General features: G+C 62.2%; 2 protein-coding genes across 3 annotated transcripts; one reads left to right on the forward strand and one right to left on the reverse strand.

Moving 5' to 3' along the window:
• Positions 1-928: 928 nt before the first annotated feature.
• Positions 929-7474, reverse strand: USH1G (USH1 protein network component sans). Of its 2 annotated transcripts, XM_037494305.2 has the most exons (3): positions 7136-7474; positions 3833-5050; positions 929-2895 (listed from the first exon to the last, which is right to left on the reverse strand). In XM_037494305.2, the coding sequence occupies exons 1-3, from the start codon at positions 7297-7299 to the stop codon at positions 2892-2894; spliced, it is 1386 nt and encodes a 461-aa protein (XP_037350202.1). In that variant the 5' UTR covers positions 7300-7474; the 3' UTR covers positions 929-2891. The 2 variants fall into 2 exon arrangements, with proteins under 2 accessions (XP_037350202.1, XP_037350203.1); XM_037494306.2 differs by lacking the exon at positions 929-2895 and having other exon boundaries at positions 3829-5050; positions 7136-7439.
• A 1259-nt stretch (positions 7475-8733) lies between these two features.
• On the forward strand, positions 8734-15890 carry OTOP2 (otopetrin 2). The gene is given in 7 exon segments (XM_037493668.1): positions 8734-8782; positions 8785-9045; positions 9559-9695; positions 10929-10987; positions 11427-11560; positions 13000-13880; positions 15464-15890. Coding segments are annotated over 7 exon segments (1692 nt in total). The 3' UTR covers positions 15635-15890.
• The last annotated feature ends 3480 nt before the right edge of the window (positions 15891-19370 follow it).

The following is a 19370-nucleotide window of genomic DNA, read 5'->3' on the forward strand; positions in this document are numbered from 1 at the left end:
TCAAATCGGTAACCCCACTTACATTGTGACTCCCCAGCAGACCCACTGAGGCTTCTTCACCTGAGCTCCCTGGGGCCCCGTGAGCTGCCTGCAACTGTGAGCAAAACTGCCCATGAGCAGCACTCCCACCTGGCCCCCTGTGTCTGTGCAAGTGCACTTTTCACCAACTCTCTCCCTCTGCAGGGCAGCAGCTTCCGTCTCTGCTTTCAGAACTGCCCTGAACTCCACCTCCATTTCTAGGGAAATGCCTTGAAAAACTCCAGTCCCCACCCCGTAAAAGTCTTCCCTTTGCTGTGTTTGAAGCCCCTCAGGCGTCCTGATCCTGTGCCCAGGCTTCCACCCGCCAGCTTCTGACCCCCGGAGACCCCGTCCCCACTGCTCCCGGCTGGTCTCTGCCGTGCGGAAGCGCTGCGTGCGTTGCCTGCGGTCCTCGCCCCATGACCTTCCCCGGCCCAGCGGAGTCAGGACGGGCGGGGAGGTGGTGAGGTAGGTGCAACGACTGCGCTGGCCTGGAGGTCGCAGTGCAGACAAACCAGATGAGCGTGGCGGGAGAACCTAGCAGAATCTCGGGTCTCACTGCTCCCCTTGGCAGTCTGGGGGTGAGGAGAATGTGAAAGCAGTTCTGAATTCTGCGTCTGGGCCTCCCCCGGTACACCTCAGTGTTTCCATCTGTAAAATGGCAGGAGGTAGCCTAAGACCCCAGATGGTTGCTAGGCAACCTTCCCCGGTAGGCACCCTAACACCCTTCTGAAGGGCGCTGGAGGGAGGGACGGTCCTGAGCGCCCCTTGACGAGGCACTGGGCCCAGCCATCTTAGGGAATGGAATGAAATGACTGCAGGACCCTTGCCCACATTTTATGGAGAACACAGAGCCCCTTGGCCTCAGCGCCGGGGAGGCTTTACCCCTGGGAGAAAGGAGGGTCTGAAACAGGCCCGCAGAGCTGCGTGGGTGGGGAGAGTAATGACGCCCTCAGGGGGCCTCCCAGGGCCAAGTAGGGCCTCGAGGTTGGTCTCATGGGCCAGGGAATGGGTGGTGGCTGTGGCCTTCTGGAGAAGTCCGGGCAGGTGCCCGTGGGAAGGGAGAATGTGTCCTCCTGCCCTCAGCAGCTGCAGGCCCCAAACACCCTCCTTGCCAAGGCCCGGGCAGGAGGGAAGGTCCTGAAGAGATGGGGAGCAGGGAGGGAGGCTGGGGCAACATCCCAGGGCAAGGATCCCCTCCAAGGAATGGGACCAAGTCCTCGCAGGCACAAAAACCCTCCTGCCGGGATTAAAGAACAAGACACAGGCATGCCTGTGAGGCAGAACATTCTCTACAAAAGTTATAATGAGCCTGAGAGAGGGTGGACAGAGGTGAGCAGCACGGCCCCACCCCCACCCAGCAAAGGAAGGCCCCAGAGGGGCTGAGGCGGGGCAGGAGAGAACGGGCAGCACCTGGGGCTCCAAGAAAGTCGAGTCGGCACTTGGGGGTGGCCCCAGGCCTAGGCCCAGAGAACAGGGGGGAGAGTGGGGTGGGCTCGGGGTGGCAGTGGTGGGCGGCCAAGGCTCGGTGTGGGGATGGAGACCACCTTCTCCAAGGCCCAGCTCAGGCCTGCATGCGGACGCAGCTACAGCGGAGATCTGCGCCCCCAGCAGGGCAGCTCTCCAAGCTAAGAGCCAGAGCTGGGGTGCTGCGGCTGACAGAGCACCCACAGGCTCCGCTTGTCCCCAGGCACACTCCCCCTCCTGTGACCTCAGTCTGACCGGAGAGCCCTGGGAACACGTGTCTGGAGCCCCTCAAAGGCCAGGTTCACCCCCACAACGGGGCAGGGACGTGCCTGAACAGAGGGCGGGCCGACCTGGTGTCCCTGCAGAGACATCAGCGCTCAGCCGCTTTCATTTCTGGAGGGAAACCCATTTAATGACCCCAGCGCAGAGCCATGAGGATCTGGGGCCCAGCAGGGGCGTTGACTGAGCACATCTCACGGGCCTGGCCACATGAGGCTGGACACCCAGTCTCCACCTGTCTCAGCCCATCTCACGGGCCTGGCCACATGAGGCTGGACACCCAGTCTCCGCCTGTCTCAGCCCAGGGACTCTGAGGCAGTTGGCAGCTGCCTGTCTTGGGCCCAGGGCGTGCCTGCCAGGCCTGGGGCCACAACACAGCAGCCCCCGGTCCTAGCACCGTGCGGCCCTGCCCTGGCCCTCAGTCCTAGGGAAGCCAGGCTGCACAACCTGGGGAGGAGAACCGAGGAGGACAGGGCGGGAGGGTAGTCGGACTGGGCTCACCCCAGTGGGCTGGGAAGGACACCAGTCACCCCACCCCATCCTGGCCTTCCACTCCTCACCAGGGCGTGCAGGTGAAGACCGAGGAGGGGGCTGGCCGCGCTCGGGCAGGGGTGGGCACAAAAGGCAGGGCGTTTGGCTGAGGAGTCCAGCCTGGAACCTCCTCTGTGACGTGCGAGGGGGAGGGGAGGCAGGTCAAACTCTTCCCTGCACAGAGATGTGGAAAGGAAGGCTCCAGTCTGAGCAGGGGGCTCAGAGGAGGGCGTGGAAGAGACAGTGTCGCCCAGGACAAGAAGCGCCCCCCCCCAATTCACACACACTCCTATCCCTGAGGCCCCTTCCTCTGGGGCTGACCTCCCACCAACCCATGTGTTCCTTAGGGCCACTGAGATGGGGTGGCTCAGAGCACCCAGGCCCCTCAGAACCAATGTTCTGGGGTGCTCGCTTGACCATCTGGGTGTGTCCACGCCACGTCCTCTGCTCTGGGGGATGGACAGTCTTTCGAGGCAGGTCCTTGCTCCTGGGGAGGGGCCGGGGTCTGCAGGGCTGGCGACTGTGAGGACCTGATGGCCCCACTGAGGGTTGTGGCAACTTGCAACTCAATTTGGTTTGGGGAGAGGAGCCCCAAGTTATCTGTGGAGAAAGAGGGAGAAATGGAGCTCAGATAAGGGCTTTCAAATCCATCATTTGAAGCCAGAATCAGCCATTTTGACAACTTACCCTCTTCAGCCGGGCAGATGGTCAGGGATGGGGACACGGGCCCAGAGTGCCCTTCCCACCCGTCCACTGAGCCAGACTGCGGGGCCACACCCACCCCTGCCTAGCCCCCAGGGTATAGGCCAGCAACACCAAAAGGGAGCAGCCTCCTTTGCTGGATATTCAGGAGCCCATGACCGGCGTGGTGGCAGCCGGGGTGACTCTGAACATGTCAGCTCTGCCCTCTGAGCAGCTGCTGGCCATGCGGGACTCATTGGCCCCTCTTGCCGGGTGCAGGGCTCAGGGTCCAGCTGGTAAAACGTCTGCCTTGAGGACTTGGGCAACTGGGGAGATGGCTCGCTGCCAGGGAACCCCCTCCCCAGGCTCTAGAGCCACACAGACCAAGGGTCCAGCCCAGCTCCGCACTGAGCAGCAGCCAGACCTTGGGGTGACTAACCCTTGGACCCTCTACTTGCTTACCTGTAAAATGGGGTGATCTAGAGCATGGAAGTGAGGACACATGCAAAGCATCCCCAGCACCTGGGAGACAGGAGGGCCCCAAACATCCCAGCAGGGGTTACTATGACTGTGTCTCATCCATACGGAAATACCCATTTTTCCGCATGTTGATGTCCTCAAGTGAGACGCATTTGCATCGGCTGTGACGGGGAAGTCTCGCGTCATCATTCAACTGACACTTACTTACACTGACATTAAACTGGCAGCTTATTTTTCTGAATGCACATCAATAAAACGTGGGCTCTTGTCAGCAAGGGCCACTTAGATCATGCCCCCTCCTATTCCTGGAAGGGCAGAGCCCCTAACCCCAAGGCCTTCTGACCCCCCTCTCCCCACCCCAGGCTCCCATGCTCACAGTTCTGTGTCCTCCAGGGCGGGTGGGCGCTCCAGCGCCTGCCTGCGACGCCGCACGGCCCCCATGATCTTCTTGCGCGGCCCCAGGGGGACGCTGATGCTGCGGAGGTCCAGGTCGGAGCAGAGCATCAGCGCCTCCAGGTCGATCTTCTCCTGGCGCAGAAGGGAGGCGAAGTCCTCCATGTGCAGGGAGGCCAGGAAGGTCTCCAGGGGGCTGGTCTCTGGCTCCAGGTCCTCATCCAGGCCCAAGTCCAACTCGTCCCAGGGCAGCTCCTCCCCGCAGCTGCGGTCCTGCAGGCTGTTGGCACTGCCCAGGCTGTCGTCGTCCAGGCTCGGGGAGCTCTGCAGCCGGCCCCGCAGCGGGCCCCCATCCTCCAGCGCTGCGTCCTCGCGGCCCAGCCCGTGCAGGCCGCTGCTCAGGTAGTTCCTGCGGAACACCATGGTGCCCAGGCCGGGGCGCGTAAACAGGGAGTCGTGGCCTGAGTCGGTGCTGACCTCCGAGTGGGCAGGCTCGGCCGCCAGCGTGGCACGGGAGACGCTATCCTCGTCCGAGAGGAACATGTCCCTGAGCGGGGAGCGGCCCCACTCCTTGGGGTTGGCGTAGGTGCCCTGGCGCACGAACATCACGTCGCTGCCCAGCTGCAGGCCAGAGAGCGAGCGCACACTCTTGCGGCCATCCTCGGAGATCTTGAAGGTGCCCTCCCCCGCCTGCTTGCGCCGCTCCAGCTTCCGCTGGATCTTGGTCTTGCCCCTGGCGGTGCCGTGCAGCGTGGCCTGCGAGTAGGGCAGGTGGCTGGCCAGCGTCAGGGGCTGCAGCCGGCGGCTCAGGGTGCTGGACGTGAGGCTGGAGAAGCTGAGCGTGTCGGAGCGCTCGGCCAGCTCGCGCCGGTAGCGACGCTCCATGCGCTCGTGGTGCTTGCGCTGCATCTTGGCGCACTCGCGGACGCGCCGCTCCGCCTCGCGGAAAGCCTTGTCCTTCAGCTTGCCCACCAGCTTGGGGTTGAGGCTGCTCTGCTTGGCCGCGATGGAGTCCAGGTAGCGCACGCACTCCATGTGGCCCTTCATGGCGGCCATGTCCAGCGGCGTGTGGTAGTCGTTGTCCAGGCACCAGATGTTGGCCCCGAAGGACACCAGGAAGGAGAGGCAGTGCAGGTGCCCATTGGAAGCTGCCAGATGCAGGGGTGTGTTGCCCCAGATGTCACACTTGTCTGGATCACCCCTGCCAGGAGGACACGTGCGACGGGTGGTGAGCCACGGCAAGTCCGGCAGGCAGTCAGCAAGGGCTGGAGGAGGGGAGCGCCTCGCTGGGGCACGTGAGAGGGACCCGAGGGCCTGAGAACTCGCCTCTGACTCCAGGAGGCACAGCCCGCAAGGCCAGAGAAAGGGCGGGTGCCCCCCCACAGGGGGCGTGGCAACAGAGAAGGCAGGCCCGGGGCGGGCCTTCCCCAGGAGAACTGAGGGCTGGGAATCTCAGGGCATAAATATTTGATGCCCAGAGAGAAAGGAGTGAATTATTCATGGGGCCCAGCGGAGAGCCGGCCCTGAGAGGTGGTGGGTCAGGGCCCACTGTGGTCCCCCCGCAGGCCTGATGGCGATTGCGGCCACACGTGCGGGGCGATTTAGAAGAGAACCGGAATGTGACATGTCCAGGGCCTGAGTCCCCGTGAGAGTCTGAGGCCTTGTGCCTGCCCTGCAGACTTGCCCTGCATGTCATGGGCACAGCCATGTCTTCAGGGAGCAGGGCCAGGCCTGGCAAGCCCGCGTGTGAGAGCAGGTGTCGGGCCTTGGCCTGGGCACTGAGGGGAGTGTGGGGGCAGCCAGGACTGGAGAGGAGGCAGGAGGCTAGTGGGGCCTCCCTTCTCTTTCCGGGGTGCCGCATCTTCGGGAGCCGGCAGGCAGGCTGGCACTCACCCCTTCCAATACTACATCAGACTGTGCCCCTACCCCACCCTGAAGCAGCTCCTGCTGGCTCCCCCAAGCTCCTGCCTCTCTCACAGGCCTAACTCAGCACCTCTGTCTCATGCTAATGAGGCCACCAGGCCACCCCGCTGGGCAGGGGGTAGAGTCACCCCTTTGTTTCAAAGATCCCCCCACCGCTCTCTCCTCACTTTCCCTACCTATCACCAAGTCCTTTGGGACAATGTGGGCCAATCACATCAAACACCAGCCCGTGACCTCGGTCAGATGTGGGGGGCAGGGGTGGTGCAGCAGGGAGACACCCTCCCCCCTCCTCTCCCAGTCTCCCTGAGCCAGCAACAGGTGCCCTCTTAGCAAGGGGAGGGGCCAATTCCTGCCTCTGGCACAGTCTCAGGCTGCTTGGTCTTGGGGATGCTCCCACCTGCTGCTGGGCCCCAGGAGCAGCCAAGGAGGGAAGGCAAGGGGAGTTCCCCCACCTCCCACAAGCCTGGGCCACAGGCCAGCACGGGAGGGGGGCAGCTGAGCCCCCACCCCACCCCCATCTCCAGGGCCGGAGAGCTTCCCACTCCCCTGCCCTGCCCAAGCTGCACGGGCCTGTTCAATGGGCCTTCTCGCCAGAAAGCTCGGGGTGCTCCAGGAGCGGGCCCCTGTCATTCATTCAGTCCTGGGGTCCCACACCCCTCTGCTGCTAAAGCAAAACCCCTTTCCTGCCCTGACACCAGGATTCGAGACCCACCTGTGCTTCCCTCCCTACTCCAAACAGGTGAGGGAGCTGCTCCCAGAGCCCCCGCATGGGCATCGCAGCCCCGGAGGCATGGGGGTGGGGAAGGGCACAGTGGGAGTTAATGGGGTGGCTGTGGCTGAGCCCGAGTGACATTTGGTACTATGGGCAGTGCCCATAAATCCCAGAGTGAACAGGAAGAGAGCCGGGTAGCCTCATCCTGGGGTGGAGGGGGTGTTGTGGGGGGGGCAGTGGGAGGTGCTGTTGAGTCCTCCGGATCTGAGGCTGGGGATGGGCAGTGAGGAGCCTCTGCTTTCCTGGGCCCACCTCTGATCCCTCTGAAGCTTCCGCCCCATCTCTCCTGTTCCCACCATGCCCCTTACTCTTGCTTCCAGCTGCCACCTGCCCAGGAGACCTGTCCCACCTTCCCCTCACTCTGCAGACCCCCCCATATGACCCCTAATTCCCAGTCCCTCCCCTCCTAGCCCAGGTTCAGGTCAGGCTTACTAACCCCTCAGAGTGTGCCCCCCTCTTTCCCCAAGCTCCACTTTAGGTCTAAGGTAGGAAAGGGGCGACGAGGATGCCATGGGGCTGGGGAAGGCATCTCCGGGCCTGGGCTGGCAGAACACTCTTCTCCCTCCCCTGGGGGCTTGGGTGGGTACTCACCCTCTGCTCACGATGAGCCGCAGGGACTCCAGGTTGCCATGGTAGGCAGCCCAGAGGGTGGGGGTCATGCCATCCTCATCTGGGGCGTTCAGCTCTTTCCGGGTGGCCTCCTTGAGGAGCTCGAGGTAGCCGTCCCTGGCTGCCCGGTGGTACTGGTCGTTCATGGCGCCTGACTTGGACGGGGAGGGGGGGGCACCGAGAATTGCCCCCCCGCGGGGGAGGGCCGCGGGGTCAGGGCTGAGGCATGGGGTTGGGGGAGGGGCCCCGGGCAGGGGCGGGGGCCGCCAGCCCCCACGGCCGCAGAGAGGACCCGGGAGACGCTCCGTAGCTGCTCTGGGACATCTGAGCCGCTCAGCGCTCACCCGGCGGGGAGGGAGGCGGGGGAGCATCTCCCGCGGCCCAGGGAGCCGCCCTCGGGCTGCCCCTGGGTCCTAAACACCCTTCCTGGATGCACCGGGGTGACCACGCAAGGCCCTGCCTTCTCTCCCACGGCGCCCACCCAGCGCCCCATCCCGGAGCCCCAGGCTGGAGCCGCGAGGGTCTGTCCTCACGAGGGCCTCGGCGCTGCGCCCCCGATGTCTCCGCACGTCCAGGGCCGGGGCCAGGCCTGGGGAGCGGCGTCTGGGGGAGCCCTCCTGCGCGGACGCGGGCCTCGGGGTCCGGGTCGGGCTCGGGGTGCAGAGGGGAGAGGCCCGGCGGGCCGGCAGGGGGCGCTGGGAGCCCGGCGCGGGCCGGGCGCGAAGTTTGGGACCTGGAGACGGCGCGGACTTCGCAGCCTGGCGCCGCGGGGCCCGGGGCACACGCGGGAGCTGCTCGCGCCGCGGCCGTGCGGGGACGGGCGGGCGAGGGGCCGCCTCTCCACGCGCCCGAGGAACGCGGCGCAGGCGGCGCTCCAGCGCCGGGAGGGCCCGGGTGCCCGCGCGCCCTCGGGGCGTCCGTCGAGCATCCGCTCTTGGGTTCTCGGCGGCCGAGGTCGCGGGGCGCCGGGGCGCGGTGGGCGCCAGGGGCGGGTGCCGTCTGGTGCCGCAGTGCGGGGCCGCGCCCCAGCTGGGCCGCAGGGAGGTGGGGCGCCTCTTAGCGGGTCATATAAATCTCACCTTATCTGGCTCCCGCGCCTCTTCCCTAAATTCAGCTCGGAGAAAAGATGGATCATGTGAGCGGGACTGAGAGGTTTATGGAGCTGCGCTCCCGCGGCTGTAAATCACCCTGCCCTCCTCGCTATAAAGCGCCCATCCGGCCCGGCCTGGGAGAGACGAGCCGATCGCCACCCCCCGACCCCCAGCTCCGCGCGGGCTCCCCGCCCAGCCAGGTACGCGCAGCGGGGCGTCTGGGCCGGGGAGGGGGCGGGTTGGAAGCGAGATTCCGGGCGGGGTCCGACGGGGCTGCCGCCCCGACCCGCAGGCAGGGCCGGCTCCCCCTCTCGCCGCCCCGTGCCTCCTCCGTGGGCCGCAGCCCCCACCCTCGGGGTTAGGAACCCCCCACCCCACCCCCACCCCGTCTGGGAGCCCAAGATGAGATCATGAGGCCCCTCGTTGACCTGGGGTCCCGTCCGCTCCGCCCGCACAGTGACCCTCCAGCCTCCTGCGGTCGCCCCTGCCATGTCCGAGGAACTGGCCTCGGGCCCCAAGGAGAGCCCCCCCGCGCCGCGGGCGGCCCCCGCGAGGTGTGGAAGAAGGGCGGCCGCCTGCTGTCGGTGCTGCTGGCCGTGAACGTGCTGCTGCTCGCCTGCACGCTCATCAGCGGCGGGGCCTTCAACAAGGTGGCCGTGTACGAAACCGACGTGTTCGCGCTGCTCACCACCATGATGCTCCTGGCCACGCTCTGGATCGTGTTCTACCTCCTCCGCACAGTGCGCTGCCCCGGCGCTGTCCCCTACCACGACTCCCACGCCGGGCCCATCTGGCTCAGAGGTGCCCGGGAGCGGGGGCAGAGGCGGGCTGGGCTGGGGGAGGGGGCAGGCCAGGAACTGGAGGCTGAGGCTGTGCAGGAATTTGGGGATGTCCGTGGAGGTGGACAGAAGTCCGCCCAGCAGGACTGGAGGTGGCTGAGGGTGCAGTAAGCCGCTGGGGAGGGAGAGGAGAAAGAGAAGTGGTCCCCGGGGAAGTGTAGGGGGCACATTTTTGTCCTAAAGATTAGAAAAGGGTGGTCACAGGAGAGTCTTTGATGGTGAACAGAAAACAGGGGGCGGACGAAGCTGAGGGAGCCCATTTAAGGTCCTTCCCTAACCTGTGAGCCCTAAGCGATGGGGGCGCCACAGGACATCGCTCCACCCACCCACTCAGTCATACTTTCATCCTTCACCCATCACCCACCCACCCATCTACCTGTCCGCTCACCCACCCACCCACCCACCCATCTGGCCATCCACCCTCAGATCGGGGGACCTCTCCTGCCCCTCTGATCGGCCCCCACCCCATTCCCAGGTGGGCTGGTGCTGTTTGGAATCTGCACCCTGGTCATGGATGCCTTCAAGACTGGCTACTACTCCAGTTTCTTTGAGTGCCAGTCGGCCATCAAGATCTTGCACCCTCTCATCCAGGCGGTGTTCGTCGTCGTCCAGGTGGGTAGAGGGCGTTGTCTTGAGCGCGGCAGGAAGAAGCCAATTCCTGGCATGGGGGCCAGAGACCTGAGCTCCATGCTCCCTTCTCCCCTGAGCAATAAAGTGGAGATAGGATGGTGGTGGGGATCACATGAGTCCGTAAATCTGGAAATACTTGGTAATGAAGTAAGATTCAAATCTGAGCCACTACTGAGGGACCCTGCAATTCTATTTCAACCCAAGCAGTGTCAGTAGTTAACACCTAGGAGGTGTGAGCTGTTGCAGGCATCCTGTCTCCTAGAACCTGGCCTGCCCTTTCTAGGTGCCCACAGAGGTCATCAGTCTCAACCCTGGTTCTGCTGGGTCTGGTGAGTTTGACCCTGGCGTGGCCCCTATGCTCGGCATTTGTTCAGGAAATAGGGTGTCCTGTACCTGCGAGCTTTCAGACACATTCAGAAATATATATATATTATAAATTGTATATATTATAAACACTACATATGCTTATGTTTATATATTATAAACATATATATATGTTTATGTTTGTTGCACACATAATATTTCAAACGAGCTCCTGATTGAGCCACGGCAGGGAGGACTCTCTCACCTGGGCCTACAGCAGACCTCGCCTTGGGCCATGACCATGAGCCCACATGTATGTCCCATGTCCCTCCGTGGAGCCTCCCCCTGCCGCCCAGGTCTCCATAGCTTGCTACCTTCCTGACTCAAGCATGTATCATGTTTCCATATTTCATCTTATGCGTTTAAAGTTTCCTTAAGTAGAATGAAAACTACAGACACCCCACACCCACAAACACCATAGCAGGGGGCTGTGGGCAGCTGGGTGAGGGTGAGGCCCTCGCAGGCAACAGGGGATGGGCCTGGGGCAGGGGTGTTACCAAAGGGAGCTGAGACGTCTCTCAAGATTCTCAAAACCAAGCCTGAGGCTGGCCTTGCTCCCAGGAGTACATACCTGGGTCATCAAAGCTCACTTGACCTTCTTCCTGCAAAAAACCGCACAAACACCAAGACCAGAGTTTCACAGTGGACACGTTGCAAACTTTTAAAGAGCAGAGAACCACTATTCTGCATAAATTGTTCCAGAGAATAGAGAGCCCCGCTTCACTGCGTAAAGCTAAAGTAAACAGAACTTGGTGTGCGGTCTCTTGGGGTCGAGAGTCGTGCGCAGCCTGAACAGGGCCCCAGGTGCAGCAACCTGCCATCGATGACCCTCACCTCTCCTTCCCCACTCAGACCTACTTCCTCTGGGTCGCCGCTAAAGACTGCATCCACATCCACCTGGATCTGACCCGGTGAGTGTCTGTCCCACTGCTCAGCTGCCCTGCCCAGCAGGCCGGGGCATCTCCAGCACTGTGTGAGACACGAGGGGTTTCACCTGGGGATGTGGGTCCTCTTTCTGCCCCTGTGGGTTGGGGGGTTCAGCCAAGCCCCCCTGGCTTTTTTGGGCTGATTTCTACCATGCTGTGAGGGTTGCGTGTATCTGTGAGTGTGTGTGTGTGAGCGTGGATAGCAGAGTGCACTCTATGTCCACTCCCCCCAGGGATGGAAACAGTGGTCCGAGCCCCTGGCCAACCCCTGGCCCTCTCTCAGGTGGCTCCTGGCCAAGCCAATGGTTCCTCCCAAGCTCAGCTTCCTCCCACACAAGGGCCAGCTTAGTTTCTTGCTTCTCAACACCACCTCCCAGTAGAGCCCTCCAGGGACCTCCAGTGACCTCTCGCCCCTCCCCTACAGGTGTGGTCTTATGTTCACACTCACCACCAACCTGGCCATCTGGATGGCGGCCGTGGTGGATGAGTCCTTGCACCAGGCCCAATCCTACATGAGCTCCCACGGCAACACCAGCCACACGCGCCTCGCTCCCAACCGTGAGTGCCCACTTCCACGACCCCCCCTCCCCGCGCAGCCAGGCCTCGGGGCTGGTGCTTGTCCAGTCTGTCTCCTGCGCCCTCCTGGGGGCTGGAGCAAAGGTGGAGGCCAACAGGCCTCTTGCTCTGGGCTGCATCTCTGAAGTACAGGTGTGGGTCACCCAGGAGGAGGAGCATCGGGGGCACCTTCTCATCCTTAGCTCTGGCCCCCACCGTCCAGGTGTCCATTCCACTAAGGAAGGGACTCGGCACCAGGGCAAAGGGCCAGGGTGATCTGGCGGAAGAGAGGGGAAGGAGGCAGATGGCCCGATGGTGGAAGTGCAGGACCAGGTGGGAGTCTGGCAAAGACGAGGGGGAAATAGTCATCGCGGGGACAAGAGCGGCCATCCACTGAGCTTTGGTGTCAGGCACCGGCTGCCGCCCCGCTTGGGCCTCCCAGCTCCCTAGGAGGTGGGCGCTGCGCGTTTTCCTGCTGACAGAGGAAACACTAGAGCATAGAAGGGTAAGTAGCTTGCCCAAGGTCACAGAGTTTGGAATTGAGAACCAGCGTGGAGAGCCATCTGTCTGTGCCCTGCTAAGGGGCGCACAGGCCCCCTGGTTCTAGTTCTCTGGACTTCTCTAGTGCCCCCCACTAGCCAGCGCCAGAGTAGATGATAAGTCGGTGAGGCCCTCACTGGAGCACACGCACACCCAGCACCAAGGGCCCAGCTCGCAGGGAGGCCCCCGCCCAGCGGACTGGATCAAGCGTCGCCCTGAGCTTACAGAGGGTCAGGGGGTCGGTTAACAACAGCCCAGGCGTGGCATGAGCGTGCCCTGGAGAGGCCCCGCTGGGTGTGAGCAGCTGATGGGGTTCTCTCTCCGTGACAAGCCACTGCCCCACTCTGGGCCTCAGTTTCTCCCCTGCAGAACCAGCCGGGATAGTTCTGGGGCTGAAAAGAGACGTTTGCCAAGGTCCAAAGCTTCCTACAAAGCGCCGCGCAGAGCAGGGCCAGACTTGGCCTAGCCCGGCTCCCAGCCAAGACCTGGGCACTGCAGCTCACGGTCTGGGCTGAGTCAGATGCTGGGGAGAACTCTGAGGAAGCTTGAGCTTTAGGGGCTCCCAGGAGGGCCACCTTCCAGCAGGACCAGGACCTCGCCTATCTCGGGAGCCAGGGATCATGCTGGCGGGGTGAGGGTAGGGGTGTTTTCCTGAAGGAAGCACCGGCTGGTGTTCACCAGTGGGTCACTCGGTCTTGGATACATAGTAGGTGCTCAAAAAATCCCAGGGGAGTGAACGACAATGCCAGGCTGTGTGTGGGCATTTGGGGGCCAGCGGTGACAATGGGAGACAGAGACCCTGCCCTGATGAAGGTCACGGTCTAGGCGTGAGGGTCTTCGGATGGGGTGCCTCCGGGAAGGCAGGAAGGCAGAGCAGCTCAGCGCCCCTCTCTCCCCAGCAGAGCAAGCGGGCAGCACGGCCGACGGGGACTGCCCCTGCAACACGGCCCTCTGCCAGATCTTCCAGAAGGGCTACTTCTACCTCTACCCCTTCAACATCGAGTACAGCCTCTTTGCCTCCACCATGCTCTACGTCATGTGGAAGAACGTGGGCAGGCTGCTGACCTCCTCTGGCCACGGCCATGGCCACGGTCACACGCCCCCCCGGGGCAACCTCTTCCGGGAGACTTTTGTCGCTGGCCCTGTGCTGGGCCTGATGCTCTTCGTGGTGGGCCTGGCGGTCTTCATCATCTATGAGGTCCAAGTGAGTGGCGAGGGGGCCCGCACCCAGCAGGCCCTGGTCATCTACTACAGCTTCAACATCGTCTGTCTGGGGCTCATGACCTTGGTCAGCCTGAGTGGCTCTGTCATCTACCGCTTTGACCGCCGGGCCATGGACCACCACAAGAACCCCACGCGCACCCTGGACGTGGCCCTGCTGATGGGCGCTGCACTGGGCCAATACGCCATCTCCTACTACTCCATTGTGGCCGTGGTGGTGGGCACATCCCGGGACCTGCTGGCTGGGCTCAACCTCTCCCACGCCCTGCTCATGATAGCCCAGCACACCTTCCAGAACATGTTCATCATCGAGAGCCTCCACCGGGGCCCGCCGGGGGCCAAGCCTCATGACACACCCCCTAAGGAGCCCTGCCACGGCCTGACCTTTGCCAACCCGGACGCGCTGCAGGCCTTGCCCGCCTGCCCAACCACCCCCGAGCTGGTGGTCCCCAGCTCCACTGCCCCTCAGGAAGCGGTGGCCGATATCGTGGGCCCCAGGATCCACTGGAGACGTCAGTGCCTGAAGGACATTTCTCTGTTTCTCCTGCTCTGCAACATCATCGTGAGTAGCGGGGCGCCGTGGGGGGAGAAGCAGAGGCAGGCTGCCCTCAGGCTTATTGGCCTGGCCTTGTCTTGCCCCAGTCTGTGGGAGAATCATGTGGCTCTCTAGGAAAGGAGCAAGTTCAGAGAGGGTCAGGTGCAGCCTCAGGGGCAAACAGCATCTCAGGGCACCCAGAGAAAGAAATCCAGGCGGCAGGAGGAGCTGGAGAGTTCCAGGGAATGCTGCGAGGGAGCTGGGAGGAGGTGAGAGGGAGCTGAGAGAGCTGACGTGGGGGGGCCCTCACCCCCGGGAATGTGACTGCTCCTGGGAACTTGTGACCAGCTCATTTCTTAGGATAAGTGGAGCAGCGTCAGGAAGTCGCGGGGAGGAGAGCAGGGGAAGTGTGAGCCGTCTGTTCGCAGGCCAGAGAGGGCAGGCACACGAGCCGCCCTTCCCCCAGGACACAGCAAAGCCCGGCAAGGAGACTCCCCCAACCCCGGGCACACTCCACGGTACAAAACATGGCCTGGTGGAAATACTCCTCTTGAAGGTGCACCCCGATAGAGAAACACTCACCCACTAGCCAAACGGCCCACGTAGATCTCATCCCCAGCAGGGAAATCTAATACAGACACGTGCATCGGGGCGAATGTGTCCCAGAGAACACGCGCCAGGGAAGTTTCACAAAATATACAAACAGCGCCTTTAGCTATAACCTCCCGCAGGAAAATACCCCCATTATGTATGTGACCTCACTGTGGGTGCATCCCCATGCGCCCCGTGTGAATCCGCCAGCAGCCCTCTCTGAGTAGGGTGAATGCAGACCATCCTCTCAGTAACCCATGAGAGTGGACACCGACCACTGACCCACAAGCAGAAGCCATAAGATTCAAAACCTCCTGCCTGGGGCTGCTAGGGTGCTCCCCCCAGCCCTGGCCCCGCCCCCACGTCCACCGAGGCCCTGCCCACAAGCTGGGACTCCCCTGGGAGACTGTTTCCACTCCCTGTATCCCGTCCAGGATCAACATCCTCTCAGGCCCCATTTGAAAGTACAGAAATGGCAGGGCGGGGCTGTGCGGGGCCAGGGCAGAGGGGATGGGGCGCGGTGAGGTGCCCAAGGACGATACCCTCTGGGCAGGAAGCCTCTGTCTTTGCCTCGGACCCCACACCTGACTCCTGAGTCCGGGCTGAGCTGCAGCAGGAGTCTTCAGTGTTCTCCCATACCTGGGAAGAAGGTGGAGCTGGGGAGCAGAGCTCAGAGGGGGTGGGGTTGGGGGTAGCCTTCCGGCTGCACCCCAGCACCCCTGGCAGGGCCTGCAATCTGCATGCACTTCCAGGAGAGTGCATTTGTACCAAATCCTCCCATCATGTATTCAAAACCCGCGCCTCTCCCCCGTCCACAAGTGGCCACACTAAGGGTCACTTAGTGGACGTGGTCACTGCACAGGCCTGGCGGCGGGCAAGTTCAGCCGGGTGCCTTTTCTGCGTTCTCGCCCAAGGCTGGAGGCCCCGCTCAGCAACACCAGTGTAGAGGGCTAGCACCCCCAGCCTGTCTCCCCCAGAATACCCTCCAAAGGTCCTGACGCCCCCATCTCCCTGCACAGCTGTGGATCATGCCCGCCTTCGGGGCCCGGCCTCACTTCAGCAACACCACCGAGGTAAACTTCTACGGCTACTCCCTCTGGGCAGCCATCGTCAACATCTGCCTGCCCTTCGGCATCTTCTACCGCATGCACGCTGTGTCCAGCCTGCTGGAGGTCTACGTGCTGTCCTGAAGCCCAGCTCTGCCAGAGCCCAGGGGCTCGGCTCCCACGCCTCCCAGAGACCCCCAGGAGCGCACCCCAGCCTGGCAGTCACGCTGCATGCCACCCATGCCCTGCGGAGTGGAATTTTCACAAAAGCTATTTTTCCAGGATGAGTTTTTAAATCACAATCAGGACGTGCCCATCCCGCCCAGCAGGACACTGGGTGACATGGGGGTGGGACAGGAGCCTTGTCCCTGCGGCCCTCCTGGGAACTGTCTCAACTTGGGCTCCAGCTCTAAGCCCGGCCCTGTGGCCCGGCCAGTGTCCTGCCTGGAGCTGGGACCCAATAAAGCTGCAGCTCTTCTCCTGACACTGCTTCTTGTCTCAGTCGCCCCATCTGAGGTGGTCACAGAAGATCTTGGGGATCAGAGCTGGAAGGGCTCCTGGGAATTTGGGATCTCAAGCTTTTCGGGGGTGAGCCAAGTGTGAGTTATGAACTAACATAAAGTGGGCGCTTAAGTGACTGCCTCTTCCGTTTATCTGCCAAGTGACATTGAATTTTTTTATGAATTCCATGATGCACCGAAGATTAGGAGGGACTGACATGGTCCAACTGCCATTTCACAGTGAAGGAAACTGAGGCCCAGAGAGGTAAAGTAACTTGCCCAAGGTCACACAGCCGAGAGTCACAGCCTTTCTAAGAATAACAATTTTCAAGCATTTTTTTTCAAGCAGCAGAATTTCCCCCCCTCAGATAAAATAGTTTCAGGCATCAGTTTTAGCTTCAGAGGAGTTGGAGGGTGTAAATCTCCTGGACTTCTTACCTAGCACACCCCTGCCCCTGAGGGTCCTAAGCTCTGGAGCACCCCGAAACCACCCCATTCCCTGGAGCCAGCAGAGACTGGCGAAAGGCAGACCACCTGATAGGTGGCTGTTGTAACCAGGAGCTTTGTCTTGGGTGACTGAAAGACAAACCTCATTCCCATCAGCCCCCCTAAATCTTAAATGTTTATATGGAGGTCTTCCTGGGCTTAATCACATACTGCCCGGGTGTCTCAACAATGTATTTTATCCAGTGACGCGTCCTTGGGCAGCTTCTGGAGCGGGGATGGCAAGCGGAGCCCCCAGCCCAAGAATAGGGGAGGGGTGAGGAGCAGCAGTGGCCTGGGGCCAGCCCACAGGCCAACATCTTCCTGATTGCCTCCCCAGCACCCCTTCACCTAGGGGTCCCTGGGGCACATTTCCAAAGCCCTGGGAATTCTTCTTTACAAAAAGTACAGACTTGGGCGTACTGGCAAGGGTGGGGACTAAGGCAGAGTGGGATGGGCGGAGAGGACGCCAGCACGAGGGAGCACGGAGAGCTTGAGCAAAGGCACCCAGGCCTTCCTGCAGAAGGAGGCAGTGGGTCAGAAGCTGGGGAATAGTTAGGGGGGTACAGGGGCGTCACTTCCAGGCCTGTTCACCTGCTGCACAATCAGAATGGGGTCTTTTCTGATCCCCAGTTCACATTTCACTTAGGGAGAGAGAGAGGGTGCGGGCCATGTGGGGTTGGAGGTTGTGTAGAAGCCTGACCCCTGGTCTGGCAGGAAGTGGGGTTCAGGAAATGGCAATCCCTGTTTGGGGGGCCAGGGGTGTCCATTCCCTGCTTGGCCACCAAAGTGTGGCCTGAACCCCCGCAAGGCCTCGCCACCGGCGCAAGGACGTGGCACCCACCCCACCCTGCAGGAGGCCGGGCCGGGCCGCTGGACCTGGGAGCTGAGCCCGCACCTCCTCAGGCCCCGCCCCCCTGTCAGTGGCCCCGCTATTGGCTGCACTGCGCACGCGGGCCCCAGGGAGGTAATTAAGGAAGGATTAATGAGATCCCTAAAGTCAACAGAAAAATCGATGGGCTGCGGAGCCCGGGCAGCCGCTGCGCACGAGCCCTGGGGCCGGGAGTCGGGGGCGTCGGGGCGGCGGTCTGCGGGGGCCTCACCTGGACGCGCCGGCGCTGCGCTCGCCCGCAGTCTCTGGGAGACCCGCGATGCCTGCCCAGACTCCAGGTACGGCTCCCTGGCTAGCACCCACCGCCCACAAACCGGGGGTTCGGGGACCAGGGCTGCGGGGCTGGGATCTCTTGAAGGAGCCCAACCTCTGGCGACCCAAGGGCTGGCCCCTCGCTGCCCTTTACCCGCACCCCAACTCTGTGCCCCAACTCTTTTCCGAAGATGGGGGTGCACAGAGGCCAGCAGGGCGCTCACAGCCAAAAGGGGGTGCCGAGGCGAGGAAGAAGCGGGAAAACCCAGACGGCTGGGAAAGCGATGTGGGGTTGGGGCGGCCCTGCAGCGGGCCGAGTGGCTGTGGAGAAACCCTGAAGCTCCCCGCTGGCGCTCAGCAGCCTCCTCCCAGCGTGGCGCGGCTCCAGCACGGGGTGTGGGGGGCCGGCCCTCCTGTCTGCATGGCTTTCATCACCCGCCGCTGACCTCAACCCACAAACCAGTTTGGTGTCCGGCCCTGCCGTGGTGCAGGCATAGCACCAAAGGGCCTGCCACAGGGGTGCGGGTTCCTTGATGTGGGTTTCTGGAACCCCCCCCCACCACTCTCTCCCTGAGACCCCTACGCGCTGCTCCACACCCTCCCACACCCTCCCCAGCGGTGGCCTGAATTCTCTCTTTAGGGGCCATTGGAGGGTTGCCCCACCCAGGGTTGGGGGGACAGGAAAGACAGGGCGAGAACCCAGGAAGGAGAGGACCCCCCAAACTTGTCCTCCAGTTGTCCCCACTAGACCTGCAATCCAAGCAAAATCCTCCCCTGAAGTTCATCAGTAATCTTGACCCTTCCAGCTTCTCCAGGACCTCACAGGAAAAATACAGGAATAGCTGACACAGAGTTCCCTGTAAGCCAGGCAGCCCGTGCATGCATTTAGACGTATGCAATGATTGGTTTTGAGGAGACCCTGTGAGATAAGTATTAAGCACTAATTTCTTCATTTGCTTGTTCAAGAAATCTTTACTGAGCACCTACCATTCCGGAGGTGCACGTCCATTTCACAGACAAGGAAAGTGAGAGGCAGAGTCTAAATGACTTTCCAGTTTGTAATTTGTAAGTGCCAGAGTCTGGGCTCTAGGACAGGGGGATGCTGCGGAGGGTGCGATGGAGCCATCAGGGTTGAGAGGGAAGAAGCAGGGAGGTGTCCCTGGGAACCTCACCCTTGCTCAACCAGGGCGGGAGAGCCGGGGAGAAAGATAAAGATCTCTGGAGAGTCTCCTGCCAGGCCAGGATGGGGAAGGATCTAGGGGCAGGGTCTCTGTCCACGGTTCTGGTGCTGAAAGTTCCCCCCAAAGACACCAGAGGCAAATGCGGGTTGAGTGTCCTGCCTAGGCTAGGCGTGGGAGGTCCAGGTTAAGCAGATGTGGTCTCTGCTTTGGAGCAGCTCCTGGCCTGAGGGGAACCAACCACACCCACAGCACTCACCAGACAGTGCACGCCCTCTCTCAGCAAAGGGGAGTGTTCCCAACAAAGTAGCCACCAGCATGCTTGGGCAGAGACAGGCCGTCCCAGAAAAGGCTCCCAAGGTGGGTGGTGAAGATGGGCACGAGCCACTGGTGAAGCATATTGGGTAAGGCAGAAGGAAGGGCCGGCCCAGGGCAGGGGGTGAGGCCGAAAACATGTGAGAGGGATGGGGCTGAAGACAGGGTTGGAGAAGTCAGTCGTGGCCAGGCCAGAAATGACAGAGGGTGCCTTGCCTTGAGCACCTCGTGGCCCCAAGCCCGCACCAAACATACTCAGC

The sequence above is a fragment of the Talpa occidentalis genome, unplaced genomic scaffold (genome assembly GCF_014898055.3).
Source record: "Talpa occidentalis isolate TD23 unplaced genomic scaffold, MPIMG_talOcc4v2.1 talOcc4.7, whole genome shotgun sequence".
Classification (NCBI taxonomy): Eukaryota; Metazoa; Chordata; class Mammalia; order Eulipotyphla; family Talpidae; genus Talpa; species Talpa occidentalis.

Bases quoted from the DNA above. Each gene is read 5' to 3' on its own strand.
- USH1G (XM_037494305.2), bottom strand. From the start codon at position 7,299: ATGAACGACCAGTACCACCGGGCAGCCAGGGACGGCTACCTCGAGCTC. The intron at 5,051-7,135 runs GTGAGTACCCAC...TCCTCCTGGCAG, and splicing joins CGGCTCATCGTGAGCAGAGG to GGGTGATCCAGACAAGTGTG.